This window comes from Pan troglodytes, chromosome 9 (genome assembly GCF_028858775.2).
Source record: "Pan troglodytes isolate AG18354 chromosome 9, NHGRI_mPanTro3-v2.0_pri, whole genome shotgun sequence".
In the NCBI taxonomy this organism is placed as follows: domain Eukaryota; kingdom Metazoa; phylum Chordata; class Mammalia; order Primates; family Hominidae; genus Pan; species Pan troglodytes.
The window spans coordinates 74,757,744-74,774,203 of record NC_072407.2 but is presented as its reverse complement, the minus strand read 5'-3'; the positions used below and the strand labels follow the sequence as shown (position 1 = coordinate 74,774,203).

The 16,460-nt window shown below is 50.9% G+C and overlaps 1 protein-coding gene across 23 annotated transcripts in view; it reads left to right on the top strand.

Moving 5' to 3' along the window:
• The window catches only part of ARAP1 (ArfGAP with RhoGAP domain, ankyrin repeat and PH domain 1), a 67,807-nt gene that overhangs the window by 15,132 nt on the left and 36,215 nt on the right, over positions 1–16,460 (top strand). For 7 of the 23 annotated variants that reach the window (XM_024347337.3, XM_024347336.3, XM_024347333.3 and 4 more), the window contains exons 2-3: positions 4,753–4,835; positions 10,196–10,748. In XM_024347337.3, the coding sequence (XP_024203105.2) occupies positions 10,240–10,748 (509 nt within the window). In that variant the 5' untranslated portion in view covers positions 4,753–4,835; positions 10,196–10,239. Of the gene's footprint in view, positions 1–537; positions 589–4,752; positions 4,836–10,195; positions 10,749–14,991; positions 15,507–16,460 lie in introns of those variants that run through there. The other 16 variants (XM_063783146.1, XM_024347332.3, XM_063783159.1 and 13 more) reach the window with 8 other exon arrangements.

Genomic DNA, 16,460 nt, shown 5'->3' with positions numbered 1-16,460 from the left:
CCAGCAAGAAGGACTCAAGCCAGATGTGAAGAAGGACTGGCTGACAAGGATTAGAGATTCCAGGCGACCCTTACCTCTGGACTGGGACTGAGTGCACCTGTGAGCCCAGCCAGGTCCTGGGCACCACTGTGGACAGCAGAGGAGATAAGAAGGGGTATGGACTCTCAGGATACTCCAGGATACATGGGGGATTGGGTGGAGGTGGACCCCCACAAAACAAGCAACCAAAGAGAGAGCAGAAGCAGTGCCGAGATATGGGGCTCAGCCTCATAGGACTAGGAGCTTGAGGGGGCAGTCAGGGCAGACTTTTTGGAGGAGCCGGCCTGGAGCCACCTGAAGATGGGAGGATGTGGTTTACTCACTCATTGTCAGCAGACAACTTTGGGGGCTCCCTGTTTGCCAGGCCAGTGCCTACTGTGAGAAGTGACATGGAGGAAGTCATGGACAGGGCCAGCCCAGCCTGGCTGGGGGTTGGGGTATGTCACTGACAACTTGAGCAAGTCACTTCCTCCCTGTGGGTGTTTGTTTCTTCGTCTGTAAACGTCAGAGCTGGATGAAGTTGAATGACAGACCAAGGAGTGCTCGAAGGTACTGGGAACCGTGGAAAGGCTTTGAGTGGGGGTGGGACGGTAGTTGGCACAGTGGAGAGACGCTGGAGGGACATGAGAGAGAAGGAGAGGCAGGATGGGGGTATGGGGGTGCTGAAGCCTGATTGGGCCATTGGGGTGGAGAGGAGGGAAACCCCTCAGCTCTTGGCTGTGCTGTCGCAACAGGATGACACTCCCTTCTGCCAGGTCCCTGCCTTCCTGAGGATGAGGACTCAGTGATGTGTCATAGCAGCTGAGGGGCTTAAACCTCCAAACTAGGGCTTGGATTAGGGTAGAGCAAGTGAGGCACTTGCCTCTGTTGCAGAATTTGAGGGGGTACCAAAAAGCTCAGTAATTAGCTGGGTTTGGTCATGAGATCCTGTGGTCCCTGCTACTAGGGAGGGGGAGGTGGGAGGATCACTTGAGCCCAGGAGGTTGAGGCTGCAGTGAGCCATGATCATGCCACTGCACTCCAGCCTGGGCAACAAAGCGAGACCTTCCCTGTCTCAAAAAAAAACAAAAGATAACTAAAATGTAAAAGCAATAACTATTTATTTTAAAAAGGTCAGTATTCAAGGTATATAATATTTAATGCCATTTAAAAAATAAAAATTAATGCCAAAAATCCATGATGAGCAAAATATAAAACATTAACATTTTAAATTAAGAGAGGAACAGTACTGATGATTCTGTCTTTGCCTCAGGCTGCAGTGTGGCTTAGCAGGGCACTGCTCTGAACTTCTTTTTTCAATTTACTGCTTTCTCCAGGAAGCCTTCCCTTACCTCAGCCTGGTTGAGGGCCCCCTGGGCTGTTTTCACTGGCTGATGGTATCTGATCCCTTCCAGCCTGAGGTTCCTGGAGGGCCAGTCCAATTCTGAGGTCTGGTTCATGCTTCCAGTGCCTTGAACAGGGCTGTTCCAAAGAGGTGTCAGTGCCGAGTCACCATGTCTTTGATGTTAGCCAGATGCCCTTAGTGCAGGAATAGGAACTTGAGAGAGGCCCAGTAGGGAGCCAGGCTTTTCTCAGGGAGATAAGTAGTTTCCTGTTTCCCAGACCTGGTCATTCCAGTGGGGTGGCTGGGACCATCATCTGTCAATCTGTGTTAAATGCTTAGTACAGTGCCTGGCCTGTATATAGCAGGTGCTCAGTTTTTGCTTTTGTTTTTGAGCTGGAGTCTCACTCTGTCGCCCAGGCTGGAGTGCAATGGCACGATCTCAGCTCACTGCAACCTCTGCCTTTCAGGTTCAAGCAATTCTCCTGCCTCAGCCTCCCGAGTAGCTGGGATTACAGGCACCCACCACCATGCCCAGCTAATTTTTTGTATTTTTAGTAGAGACAGTCAGGCTGGTCTCGAACTCCTGACCTCAAGTGATCCACCCGCCTTGGCCTCCCAAAGTGCTGGGGTTACAGTCATGAGCCACTGCGCCCGGCCCTCAGTTTGTGTTTTGAGAGGCCGTGAAGAGTGGTTAAAAGTGGATGGCCAAAGGCTGGTGGCTCACGCCTGTAATCCCAGCACTTTGGGAGGCAGAGGCAGGTAGATCACTTGAGCCCAGGAGCTCAAGACCAGCCTGGGCAACATGGCAAAACCCCATCTCTACAAAAAAATGGAAAAATTAGCCGGGCGTGGTGGCGCAAGCCTGTAGCCCCAGGTACCTGGGAGGCTGACGTGGGATAATTGCTTGGGCCCAAGAGGCAGAGGTTGCGGTGAGCAGAGATTGTGCCACTGCACTCCAGCCTGGGTGACAGAGCGAGACCCTGTCTAAAAAAAAAGTTGAGAGCTACAGTCTCCAGTATGAATAGAGTGTAAGCCACAATGCAATTTAAACTGTCCAAGTGAAATTAATGTTAATAATATATTTCATCATGTAAACAATAGGGAAAATTATTGAGATATTTTGCATTCTTTTTTTTTTTTTTTTTTTTTGTGCTCAGTCTTCAAAATCCACTGTGTTCAAAATCTAGCACATCATATTCCAGGGACCACATTTCAAATGTCCAACAGCCATGTGTGGCTACTGCTGGCTGCTATTGGACAGCACAGGGCTAGACTATATTCATACTGCCTCCTTCTTAGGTGTGTGGCTTTGGAAAGTTGTTTAACCTCCCTTTATCTCAGTTTCTTCACCTTAAAACAGGGATAGCAATCATATGTATCTCCTGGGGCTGCTGTGAGGCTTTAATGAGTTAATATAAAGTACTTGGATACCTGGCATGCAGTAAGCACTGTTTATGTGGTCTCTTTTTCTTGTTTCAAATTGTCGTTTGAGTAGCACTGCCATTTTTGCCAATGCTTTCATTTGAAGTGCTAGCTACTTAAAGGTTGTTTTTTAAGTACTGACTTTTGGGCTGGGTGCAGTGGCTTATGCCTATAATCTTAAGCACTTTGGGAGGTCAAAGTGGGAGGATTGCTTGAGGCCAAGAGTTTGAGACTAGCCTGGGCAACATAACGAGACCGTCTTTACAAAAAATAACAAAATTAGCTGGGCACAGTGGCGTGCACTTGTAGTTCCAGCTACTCAGGAGGCTGAGGCAGGAAGATTGCTTGAGCCTGGGAGTTGGAAGTTGCAGTAAGCTATGATTGCACTACTACACTCCAGCCTGGGCAACAGAGCAAGACCCTGTCTCAAAAATAAAATAAGGCAAGGTGTGGTGGCTCACACCTGTAATTCTAGCAACTGGGGGGGCTGAGGTGGGTGGATCACTTGAGGTCAGGAGTTCGAGACCAGCCTGGCCAACATGGCAAAACCACGTCTCTACTAAAAATACAAAAATTAGCTGGGCATGGTGATACGCACCTGTAGTCCCAGCTACTCGGGAGGCTGAGACAAGAGAATCGTGCTTGAACTTGGGAGGTGGAGGCTGCAGTGAGCCAAGATTGCGCTACTGCACTCCAGCTGGGGCAACAGAGTTAGACTCTGTCTCAAAATAAATAAACTAAAATAAAATATTTAAAAAATGTATACCTGTTTTAGCCCTATCCTAGGCAGTGATAATCATGGAGTTTGCTTAAGATAAATACCTGTTTATGTGTTTGTAAGATGTAAAATGTTCATGAATACCTGCTGAAGCCATTATGCAGAGCACAGCAGTTTTGAAGTTAACCCTAGTGTTGGCAGACCTGACTGTTCCAGGCCCTGGGGAGGGAGACCTGTCCATGCCACTCCACTGGTCCCTAGCCCCACAGAGCTCTGGCCGTCTGCATAGCAAGGGTGGTGGCCTGTCGGGGTATCCTATTCTTTCTCCTCCTGCCTGGAAGCATCCCCTTTTGGTCTGTTTTCCTCAACCTCCCCTACATATTTAGGGGCAGGGCCCTGGGGTCTCATGCCCCTGACTCAGTTACCCTACTTGTGCCCTCAGGCCACTTCATGGTCCCCAGGCTTAGTGGAGAGGGTCCTGTGTCCCTGGGTCCTCTAAGGCCCCCCACCTCTCCTGACAGGCTCTGTGTCAGGGAGACCTCTTTAGTCGCGGGCTGCATTGTCCCTTCCTCACCCTTCCTGGGGCTGTCCCTTCCACAGTCTGCCCCTACACACATCCCAGCACTGGTCTTGCGGGGCCAGAGAGTGGGGAAGTCCTGACTCCTCTTTACCACCTGTGCGGCCCCCACATCTGGACAGGCCTGTCTGTCTGCCTTCTCCCTCCAGGAAGGCCTTCCTCTGGTCTGACTTCTGTTGCCAGCTTCCATGAGCATGAGGTTCCCCGAATCCTTTCCTCTTCCCTCTTCCTTCTCTTCCTCTTCTTCCACCTCTTCCCCATCTCTTCTTTTTTCTTTTCTTTTTTTTGAGACAGGGTCTGGCTCTGTTGCCCAGGCTGGAGTGTAGTGGCTCAATCACAGCTCACTGCAGCCTCCACCTCCTGGGCTCAAGTGATTCTCCCACCTCAGCCTCCTGAGTTCCTGGGACTACAGGCACACACTACCACACCTGGATAATTTTTGTATTTTTGTTGTACAGATGGGGTCTTCTTATGTTGCCCAGGCTGGTTTTGAACTCCTGGACTCGAATCCACCTGCCTCCCAAAGTGCTGGGATTACAGGCGTGAGCTACTGTGCCTGGCCCCCATTTCTTCTTTCCTTTTCCCTGTCCCTCTCCCTCTTCCCCTCTCCTTCTCTGGCATCTCATAGTGGCCTTGCCTCACGGGCTTTCTCCTCCATCCCTGTCCTTGCAGCTCCCGCCTCAGGCCGAGATGAGGAGCCCTTCAGAATAGCTGCTGTCTCTGGGAGGACCCGGGCGTCCTTGGCAGCCCAGCTGGTGAGTCAGGAGGTGGAGCGGTGGGAACAGGGCTGGCTGTGGCACGCTAGGCCTTAACATTGAGGTCGGGGAAGGCTTGATGGAGGCTGACACCTGATAGCCCATTTTCCATTTTGAGAACTGAGCTTGAGAGGCAGAGGGTGAGGCCCAGAGAGCTTGCTACGAGCCTCCCAGCAGGCCTTGGAACCTTGGAACAGGGTGGGGTTACAAGACAAAGGGACAAGGCAGGGGCCAGCAGGCTGAATTGCAGGTCTGTGTTTATGTATCTCCTCACTGGATTCCCCTCCCTGCCTGGCAAGTTTTGTTCCCTTTCTCATTCTCAGGCTCTATTCATGGTTATCACATTCCCTTTTAATTTTTATTTACTTTTTGGAAAATGATACAAAATTTAAAAGATACAGAAGGGTATAGTGTCTCCTGTCTTCCCAGCTGTCAATTCCCCTCCCCAAACTCAGTTTTATATATATCCGTCCAGTTTTCTGTGTTTATATTTGCATATATATATAACATATATATATTTTTTCTTTTTCTTTAACCGAGATGTTTACATAACACTGTTCTGCATCTTGCTTTTCCACTTAACACATCTCTAATATCATTTTATATGAACTTTAGAATCTGCTGGTCTCAACAAATTCCAGCTGGTAATTTTAGTTGGGATGGTGTTAAAGTTTTAGCTTAACCCTGGAGGAACTGACATCTTTATATGTTGAAGTGAAAAGTCTCCCTCTCCTCAGAGGTGGATTTCCAGGGAAGCTGGAGTTTGAGGTGCAGGGCTCCTTCCAGGATCTAAAGAGGGTCCTGAACAGTGTGTGCATGTGGTCGTGTGTGCATGTGGTCATGTGTTTTTGTGAATTTTGCAAAAGTGAGATACTCTTAAGGAGAATGTGTTAGTCTGTTTTGTATTGCAATCAAGGAATACCCTGAGTAATTTATAAAGAAAAGAGGTGTATTTGGCTCAGGGCTCTGCAGGCTGTATAAGCATGGCACCAGCATCTGCTCAGCTTCTGGTGAGGCCTCAGGAAGCTTTTAGTCAGGGCAGAAGGCAAAGCGGGAGCAGGCATGTCACATGGTGAGGGAGGAAGCAAGAGAGAAGCCGGGCTCTTTTAACCAGCTAGCTCTTACATGAACAAATAGAGTGATAACTCACTTGTTACCATGGGGAGGGCACCAAGCTATTCATGAGGGATCTGTCCCCGTGACCCCAGACACCTCCCACTAGGTCCACCTCCAACATTGGGGGTCACATTTCAACATGAAATTTGGAGGGGACAAACATCCAAACCATATCAGAGGGCACTTAAATTGTGTAAGCTTCAGGTCCCATGAACTTCAGGCCCTGTGAACTCTGCATCTTCCACTGTTCCCTCCTGTCCCTTCAGGCCTTAGTTTTCATCCTAGGAGGAAGCTGATAACTGTTGTCACCTTGCCCTCATGTGTCTTTTCAGAGATACTTTGTTCATTTACCAGTAGCTGCACGCTACTCCATGCTCCCCCTTGTTTTTTTCACAGAGAGAGAATGTTACACAAACTGTTCTGCACTTTTCTTTACTCCTTTAACAGTGTATCTTATAGATCATCCCATGTCAATATGTGAGGAGTTTTCTCATTCTTATGGCCGCTCAGTATTCTATTGCACAACTACAACATAATTTAGTTAACTATTCTCCCATTGATGGCCATTTTGGTTATTTCCATTCTTTTGCTATTAAACACAGGCACTGCAGCTAGTAACCTTCTATATATGTCAATTCTGGCAGGTGCCAGTAAAAATGCAGGCTAAGTGCCTATGGGTGGCTGGGTCAGCCATCTGCATCTCTGTTTTTGGTGGGGCGGGAGGACAAAGTGTCCCCCAGGCTGGAATGCAATGGTGTGATCTCGGCTCACTGCAACCTCCACATCCTGGGTTCAAGCGATTCTCCTGCACCTCAGACTCCTGAGTAGCTGGGATTACAGGTGTCTGCCACTATGCCCGGCTAACTTTTTATATTTTTAGTAGAGACAGGGTTTTACCATGTTGACCAGACTGGTCTCGAATTCCTGACCTCAAGTGTTGGGATTACAGGTGTGAGCCACCGCGCCCAGCCCAGACATCTGCATCTCTTAGGGCTTTCATGCCTAGAGGCATTCCACAGCCAGGGAGGGGATGCCCTACCACATCACCAATGCCTGTATTTTCCAACTTTATTGCTCTTTGACAATCTGATAGGTAGAAAGCAGTATTTCAAAATATTTTACATTCATATTTCCTAGTGTGGGGGAGGTTAAGTTCCTTTTCAGATATTTAAGAGCCATTTATATTTTCCTTTTTGTAAATTTTTTCATTCGTACTCTTTGCCCATTTTTCTGTTAGATTATTGATCCGTTTCTTATTTCTGCATGCTTTTCAACTTTTAGGAAAATGAGCCCTTTGTGTGGAATATGAGTGGCAGATATCCCCTAGTTTGTTGTTTAGCTCTTGGCTTTGCTTATGGTGCTTTTTACCATGCAAGAGTGCTTGATTTTTGTAGAGTTGAATATTTCAGTCATTTCTGTGTGCCTTCTGGACTTGTTTCATTTCCAGAAGGCTTTTGCCTCTCTGAAATGATTTTTTTTTTTTTTTTTTAGAGACAGTCTCACTCTGTTGCCCAGGGTGGAGTGCAGTGGTGTGCAGTGGTGTGATCATAGCTCATTGCAGCCTTGAACTCCTAGGCTCAAGCAATTCTCCCACCTCATCCTCACAAGTAGCTGAGACTACAAGTGCGCAGCTGGCTAATTTTTAGGTTTTTTTTTTAGTAGAGACAGAGTCTTGCTGTGTTGCCCAGGCTGGTCTTAAACTCCTGGCCTCAAGCAGTCCTCTTGCTTTAGCCTCCCAAAGTGTTGGGATTACAGGTGTGAGCCACCATACCCAGCCCTAGGATGATTTCGTAAATCCTTTCATTTTTTATTTTTTATTTTTTTTTCTGAAGTGGAGTCTCTCTCTGTTGCCCAGGCTGGAGTGCAGTGATCTCGGCTCACTGTAATCTCCACCTCCTGGGTTCAAGCAATTCTGCCTTAGCCTCCTGAGTAGCTGAGATTACAGGTGCTTGCCACCATGGCCAGCTAATTTTTTGAATTTTTAGTAGAGACAAGGGTTTGCCATGTTGGCCAAGCTGGTCTCAAACTCCTGACCTCAGGGGATCTGCCTGCCTCAGCATCCCTAAGTGCTGGGATTATAGGTGTGAGCCACCTTGCCCAGCCATGGTTTTTTAAAATACTGAAGTCTTTGATCCAGCTGTAATTTTTCTTGTTGTAAAGTGTGAGGTAGGGATCCACATTAGTTTTTTTTGAGGGCACTCCACAGCTGTCCCAACAACTTAAGAATCCCTTGTTTCCCCACAAGTTTGAGAGGCTACTTTTAGTGTATCCTAAATTTGTATATGTATTTGGGTCTACTTTTGAACTTTCTGTTCTGTTTAATTGATCTGTCTGTTCATGCACTGTTACCATATACTGTTTTAATCATTGTGGCTTTATAATATGTTTTAACATGTGGTGAGGTTGACTCCTACTCTTTACCCTCCCCGCCCTCCACCCCTGCTTCCAGAATTTTCCTGACTCTTCCTGCTTATTTTTCCACATGAACTTTCAAATCAGCTTCAAAAAAAATTCTGTACATATTTAATTGGATTGTGTACATTTATAAAGTAACTTAGACATCATTAATCTCTTTATGTTGTCTTCTATCCAGAACTTACTGTGCTCTGCCATTTGTCCAGGTCTTCTTTTTGTCCCTCAGTAACACTCCCAATTTTTCTTCCTATCGCTGTTGTTTATCTCTTAGGAAGTTTATTGGTGTTTTCTATTTTGTGATGCTTTTGTAAATGGGGTCTTTCATCCTGGTTTCTACCTGTTTGTTGCTTATAAATGTTGATTTCTGTTATATTAATTTTCGTTTGTTTCTTTTGTTTTTGTTTTTGTTTTTTTTTTTGAGACGGAGCCTCACTCTGTTGCCCAGGCTGGGGTGCAGTGGCATGATCTCGGCTCATGGCAACCTCTGCCTCCTGGGTTCAAGCAATTCTCCTGCCTCAGCCTCCTGAGTAGCTGGGACTACAGGCGCATGCCACCATGCCTGGCTAATTTTTTGTATTTTAGTAAAGATGGGGTTTCACTGTATTGCCCAGGCTGGTCTGAAACTCTTGAGCTCAGGCAATCCACCCGCCTCGGCCTCCCAAAGTGCTAGGATTACAGTTGTGCCCGGCCAGTCTGTTATATTAATTTTGAACCCAACTGTCTTACTAAAGTCTTTACTGGTTGTTATAGTTTCTCAGTTGACCTTCTTGGGCTTTTGAACTCAACACTCATATTATTGGCAACAAATGGATAGTTTATCTCTTCCTTTCTGATTTTAAGACCTCTTGTTTATTTTTGTTGTCCAGAGATTTCAGAGCAATGTGAGGAATAATAATAACAACAGTAAAATGGATATTCTTTTCTCATTTAAGAAAGTATCAATTTATTTCTGTTTTAGTAAGATTTTTGTTTGTGTAAGTAAGCTGGATATTGGGTTTTATCATATGCCTCTTTAGTGTCTGTGGAGATAATCAGATGACTTTTCCCTTTGATCTGCTAATCACCTCTTTTGGTCACCTCTTCATATCACCTCTTGACTCCCACCAGGCCAGGAGCTCTTGATTACAGGGTGCAGGGGTAGAGCCTGAGTCCCCATTGCCTAGTGCCAGGCTATTTTGAAAGAACAAATGGATGAATGGCCTTAGTGATGGGAGGGTTTACCCAATTCCAGGGCCAGGCCCCCAGAGGCCATGTGATGCTGGGTTTACTCATGTCCCACAGCATTTCACTTCCTCCAGGGGCATGGAGGTAGGGGGAGGCTAGTCTCGGCTCCCAGACTGGGCTTGCAGGAGGGACCAGCAGTGGTATCCTTCAATGCTCGCTAAGCCCTTGGCCTGGCCCTCACTGGGAACTGGTGCCTCAGAGGGAATTAGCCCTGCCATGGGTCTTGCAGAGGGCAGTGGGGAGGAGGTATAAGACACAGCACCAATCATGCCACTGGCCATTCTCACGGCAGTGGCCAAGGCTGTGTGTTGGGGTGTGGGGTGGTACCAACCCCAGAGATCATGGAGGGTTTCCTAGAGAAGAAAACATGAGCTGGATGCTGGGATAGCACAAGGGAAGGGGTGAGGGGGTTCAGGCGGAGAGAAGAGCCTGTGTGTTCAGAGACCTGGCAGTACCTGGCCTTGCTTATTAGCACATGGAGCACAGGGGAGGAAGCTCCAGGACAGAACTTGAACCTATGGCTTGAGAGAGCCATGCAGGCTGCTGGTGAGGGGACCAATCCTCGGCAGCCCTGCCTCTGACCTGTGCCTGTCTGTCTATTCTAGCTCTGGACAAAGCCCTGCCAGTCAGGCCTCCACTGGCAGGAACCATGGCAGAGGCTGGGGATGCTGCGCTATCGGTGGCCGAGTGGCTGCGGGCATTGCACCTGGAGCAGTACACGGGGCTCTTTGAGCAGCATGGCCTGGTGTGGGCCACTGAGTGCCAAGGCCTCAGCGACACCCGCCTGATGGACATGGGCATGCTACTCCCTGGTCACCGCCGCCGCATCCTGGCTGGCCTGCTCCGTGCCCATACCTCACCGGCCCCTGCACCCCGCCCCACCCCACGGCCTGTGCCCATGAAGCGCCACATCTTCCGCTCACCACCTGTGCCTGCCACTCCACCCGAGCCGCTGCCCACCACTACAGAGGATGAGGGGCTCCCCGCTGCCCCACCCATCCCGCCCCGGAGGAGCTGCCTTCCGCCCACCTGCTTCACCACCCCATCCACAGCTGCCCCAGACCCTGTGCTGCCTCCGCTGCCTGCTAAGCGGCATTTGGCAGAGCTGAGCGTTCCACCCGTGCCGCCCCGCACCGGACCCCCCCGCCTGCTGGTGAGGTGAGTGGATGCCACCCAGGGTGGGAGGCGCACAGGCAGAGGATCCCAGAGGGTAGATGGGGAGTTTGTGGCCTTTGGTGCTGGGGTAAGAAAGGAACTTTGGAAGTGCAGGGGGAACAGCGTGTGCAAAGCTCGGAGGACAGGATTGCTGTCTGGTGACTCAGGAGGAGGGGAGAGCTGTGCAGGTACTCAGCGCAGTGCTTGGGCTGCTGGGCGTGTGCCAGTGAGGCCTCCAGGTTTCTGTCTTGGGTGGCTGGGTGGACAGTCGTGCCATCACTGATCCAGAGACCCAAGGACAGAAGTGACTTTGGGAGGAAGTCAAGTTCAGCTTGGGACCTGGCAACTGTGAGATACTGCAGGGTATCGGGGTCCATGCCGGCATCAAGAGGCAACATGTGTAGGAAACAGAAAGCTGCGGGGTAGGGTTGGGGGTGAGGGGACTGCCCAGGTCCTGGTGCTGTGCTCTTTCACACCCTGTCCCCTTCTCCCACTGCCAAATGTCAGCAAATCCTGGGACACTTCTCAGGCCTCATCTGGCATGCCCTCCCTCCTCAGAACTGTTTCCCCTCTGGGGCTTCTGGTACCCTGTGTTTTCTTGAGTTTCCTCTGGCTCCTGTGGATATTCCGTGTTAATCTCCTTCACAGACGCCCTCCCTTCCTGCCATCTGCTGGGATGCCCGGCTGTCAGGGAGCATCCCCAGACAGGGTAGATATGTGTTTGGGGTGAGGGAGATTTGGTGGAGCACTTGGGCGAAGTGAGGCTAATCTTGGAAGGCTTCTTGGAGGAGGAAGGGGTGTGTGGAGAGAGGTCTCCTGGTCCCTGTTTGTTTATTGCTGGGTACTCTGCTGGGCTCTGTGTTTCTATGGTCTCCATGATCCCTGCAGCAGACCTTCTGGGAGATTTGTGTACTGGCTTTACGAGCAGGACATGAACAAATCAGAGGGAGAGCAGGGAGGGGGCCCTGGCTGGATCCATGCCAAGGACATACTCAGGGGGCCTTGTGGGGAGGGTCTGGGAGATTCTTTCCACCCAGGGAGGAGCATTAAGTCAGGGGGCCTTGAAGACCAAGCTAGTGCTGTGGTGTTTTGAGGGTTGATTGGTAGAAGCACAAAAAGGGTACATGCTCTTCCTGGGTTCACACAACTCGTAACAGGTATAGGGTCTCTCCAGGAACCTGGAGGGAAGCTCAGATTGAAGTTTCCTGGTGCCCTTGCGCCCTCTAGTGACCATTCTTCTGCATGCAGGAGCGTTTTCTATTTCAACCCCATCAGCTTGTGGGGGAGAGAGAGAGAAAAAAAAAGAGAGAGAGAGAGAGGTTAGAAGAGAGAAGAGGATAGAGAAGAGAAACTCTGTCTGTCTGTCTCTGGGGTTGGAAGTGGGTGAACAAAGGAAAGAAGCAGGGCCCTGGCCAGGTCCCCTCTCAGGCCCTTCCTGTGACTCCCGGACGGGCAGTGGAGGCCTGGGTTCCTGCTTGGGAGGCAGGATGCCTGGGTCGGGCCCAGCTAGCTTTGTGACTCTGATGAGGACCTGCTTCTCTGGGCCTGTTTCCCCATCAGGTGCCCTCTGTGGTCCTCCATAGACTTCTGGGCCCTCCTGGCACTGACATCTGAGTTCAGGAGGCTTGCTGGGTAGGAGGAAGTCCTGTCCACACCCCAGGGCCCCAGGGTACCAACCCCTACTCTCAGAGCCTGTCTGAACATAGCCATTTAGGCAACATGAGGAGGAGGCCAGGCGCCATGGTCGGGAAAAGGTCTAGCCCCTTGTAGTTCGAGTACCCAAAATCTGTTCTGTGCTAAGAGAATTGGAAGAAAAGTATTTCCTGCAATTTGGGACTATTCCTTACGGCAGAGTATGGTAGTGGGTAAGCTACCAAGCCTGGCTTCCTGTGTCCTGGGGTCTTTGGCAGTTGGAGTCATGGGCATCTGCAGTCTTCAGCTTTGTACACACTCAACTCAGAGAGTGTATGGTCTTCAAAGCCCTGTGGTAGGAAAAACTCACAGCAGATGGAGCCTCATGTGTGTATACCAGGCCAAGACTGAGTGCTGTAGTGATCAGGGTGGGAGCCAACATGGACCCTGACTGGCCACCTTGTCCGCTCTCAGTCCCTTCCTGTGATCCCCAGGCTCCATGGCATGTAGAGAGGAACACTGCTCCTACCCACCCCCGCCTTGTGGGAGTCCCATCACAGTGTCTCATGACATGGCCTTCCTACCCCTGCTTGCAACCCCTCATGATGGGGAACTCACTCTCTCAACCTTAGGGCCTTTCACACAAGGTCATGTGGTGGCTGAGGCCGGTCATCTCCAGGCTCCCCAGTGGAGCTTGGGGGTGGATGCGTGTGCATGTGTGTACTCTCAGTGTCTCGAGTCAGTGTGAGGCATGTCTGGGCCAGTCTGTGTGTGCACCCATACAGATGGGTGTGGGTGGTAGTACAAGCTGTCAGGGTAGTAGAATGTCTGTGCATTTACACATTCAGACAGGTTCTGAGACTGTGTGCTACTAAGATGTAGAAGCATGTAGGGATTTGTGCAGTTTCAGTGGTGACATGGAGTGGTGTGTATGTGAGTTTATCAGGACCTTTGTGCTCAATTACTGCTGTGGTGGAGACCCCAACAGTGTATGAGTACATCCGCGAGTGTGCACGTGCTGTTTGAGCAGTACATGGCATTTGTGTTATTTGTGCACTGTCAGGCTTGAGCCAGTGTGTGCACGTGTGTGTACATGTGCTGCCAAGAGGGAGAGCCCATTAGGATGGCAGCTCCACTGGGGCCAGGATCCTAGTCGATTTTGTTTGCTGCAGAATCCCCAACATCTAGAACAGTGCTGGATGCCTAATAGGCCCTTGGGAAGTATATCGTGTGGGTGAGTAAATGATTGCCAACGTGAGCTTGTGTACTGGCACGTGCTGAGCTTGGGGTGCATGTGGGTAAACACGCATGTGACTCAGCACCCAGTGAGTGCCCTCAGCACAGCTGGGCCATAGGGCCCTGAGCTCACCGCCCCAGCTCCCTGTCCCCCATCCTACTACCCAATCTACGTCATCCCAGATATTTTAGGAAGGCAGAGGTCTTCAGAGGAGACAGGTGGGAAGAACGAGGCTGTGATAGGATTCTAGGCCACAGACTAAGGTTTAGGCAAATCAGAAAACAAGCAAGGATGGAGTTCCCTCCTCCTGGCCTTGGCATGGCCCAGGACTCTCAGAACCAGGCTCATGATTCTGCCTGGCCTAGGGGGACTCTACATCACCCCCAGAGTCTGCACCCCCTGCTATTATTATTATTATCGTCATCATTATTATTAATAGAGACTAAGTCTCTCTCTGTTGCCCAGGCTGGAGTGCAGTGGTGCCATGATAGCTCACTGTAGCCTCTAACTCCTCGGCTCAAGCAATCCTCCCACCTCAGCCTCCCAAGTAGCTGGGACTACAAGTGTGTGCTACCACACCTGGCTAATTTTTAAATCTTTTGTAAAGACGAGGTATTCCTTTGTTGCCCATGCTGGTCTTGAACTCCTGGGCTCAAGCAATGCTCCTGCCTCGACCTCCCAAAGCACTGGGATTACAGGTGTGAGCCACTGCACTCGGCCCCCTACCATTAATTTAAACTCGTGGTGGGGTGCTTGCTGAGGAGCCCAGAGATGCTGAGAAACTTGCCCAGAGTCACCCAGCCCTGCAGAAGGGAAGCCGGTGCCCAGACCCTGCCTCCTGGCTTCAGGTCAGGTCTACTCAGCTCTAAGTGCCGCAGACATGAGCCCTGTGAACTGGCTTCCCTGAGGGTGGCAGAGGGGTCGTTTCTGATGTGAGGTTCCAGGGTCATGCCGCAGATCCCCTCCCAGCTTGCTCTGGCCTTTGGTGTCCCCCTCTGATACCTGGATGCCTGGAGGCACCTCAGGAAGGAGTGTGTGCCCAGAAGGCAGCTGCCCAGCTGGAGCCACACTGCCAAGGCTTCCCTCCTGTGCCCTTGACTGCCCTGCAGTCCAGCCAATCCCTGGTCTTCCTGGAGGCTGATCACTTGTTGCCAGGGCAGAACTTGAGCCCTTCAGAGAGCCTCTTTCCTAGCCTCTCTGTCTCCTTATGCGGGTGGAGTGGTGGAGAGGCCACCGCCAGGGCTTGTCAGTCAGGACTTCCTGGGCATCCACCCTGTGAGGGCCTGCAAGATCAGTGGACACTGTTGGTTGTCTCTTCCCAGCTTGGGTGGGGGTGCAGCCTGGGGGCGGGGAGGAAGTGTCTGCCCCGGGGGATTCTGGGTGACTTTTCGCTTTCTCAGTGTTTTCAGGAAGTGTGTGTGTTGGCCACGGCTGCAGGAGGTGGGGGAGACACAAAGCAGGAAGCCTCCGGGAGACCAGAGCTGGGTGCAGACATACACACACACATACACACAGACACACAGAGTCACACACACTCACACACATTCTCTCTCTCTCTCTCCCTCTGTCTTTCTCTCTCTCTCTCTCTGTCCTCTTTCCTCCTGGACAGATCCACAGTTGTACACAGAAACAAACACACACGCATGTAGAGAAGTGATTCACAAACACTTAAAGACATAAATCACAGGTGCAAAGCCATACCTGGGCTCAAAAAGCTCCAAGAGAACGCAGCCTCAGACCCACCCAGGGGCCAGGGGCCAGGCTGTTTGCGAGACCAGCCCAGGCGGGACCCAGGCTTGCACGGGCAGGTACACGACATTCTTGGGCATATGCAGCCCGCCTGGCCGGAGCTGTGGGAGTCCTCAGCCCCAAGACCCAGCAGGCGTCTGAGGGTAAGCGAGGTGCTGCTGTTGCTGTTGTTGCTGTTGGGCACGTAGGAGGGAGGCCCTGGGAGGGCTGAAGTCCCTGTCTGTCACCTCTGGCCTGGTTTTCTGTGCTGCTCTCCTCCCCCTTCTCTTTTTTTCTCTTAGAGTTTTGTCTTCTTTCACTTTCCCCACTTCTACTCTTTTTCCCCTGCCTTTGCCTTTTCTCCCCTTGTCTCATCCCTCCCTCTTCCCTGGGCTTTCTAGGTCTCCACCTCCCCATACGCCTCTGCTGGGTCCACCAGGAGCCCACGGTGCCTGTTTTCTGGGCCTTTCTCAGACTCTGCCCCACAGAATACTCCTCTTTGGGGTTCTTGCCCCTTGGGGGTCTGGTGCTGATCACCTTACTTCTCTGCTCCCACCTCCCTACACCCCTCTGGGGATTCGTTGGGGAGGCTTAGTTTGGCTTATTTCACTGTCAAGTTCAAGGGTGCTGTGATTCTGAACCTCCCACCCCCAGACCAGGGTGATGGGGAGATGGTGTGCTGCTTACCCCTCCTCCCCAGGACTGGTGCTGTGGTGGGTGCTTATGGAGTGTGGGGGCTGGTCTCCCCTTTCCTGAGTTACCGTGGATCCCTAATGAATTCAACAATCCTGTGCTTGGCTTATTGGGGACATAGACCTCTAACCAAGTCCTGTCCACCCACCCGGCACTCTTCAGCCCTGCCCTGTGCCCTTGGCTCATCTTTTCCATAGGGCCCAGCGGATAACTGCACCTGCTCTTTCTGCCAGGCCAGACCTGGGCTGGACCCAGGAAGGGCTCAGTACTTCTGTGAGCTCCCTGAGGATGAACTTCCTCCTGCTGCTGCCCTCAGGAGCCAGCACAGGGCCAGGCCTGGGAAGCGCTTAGAGCTGCCATGGGAAAGGGGCCTCTGCCACCTCCTGCCCAGACAGCAGGGCTGGCCTGTGGGAAAGCTGAGTGTA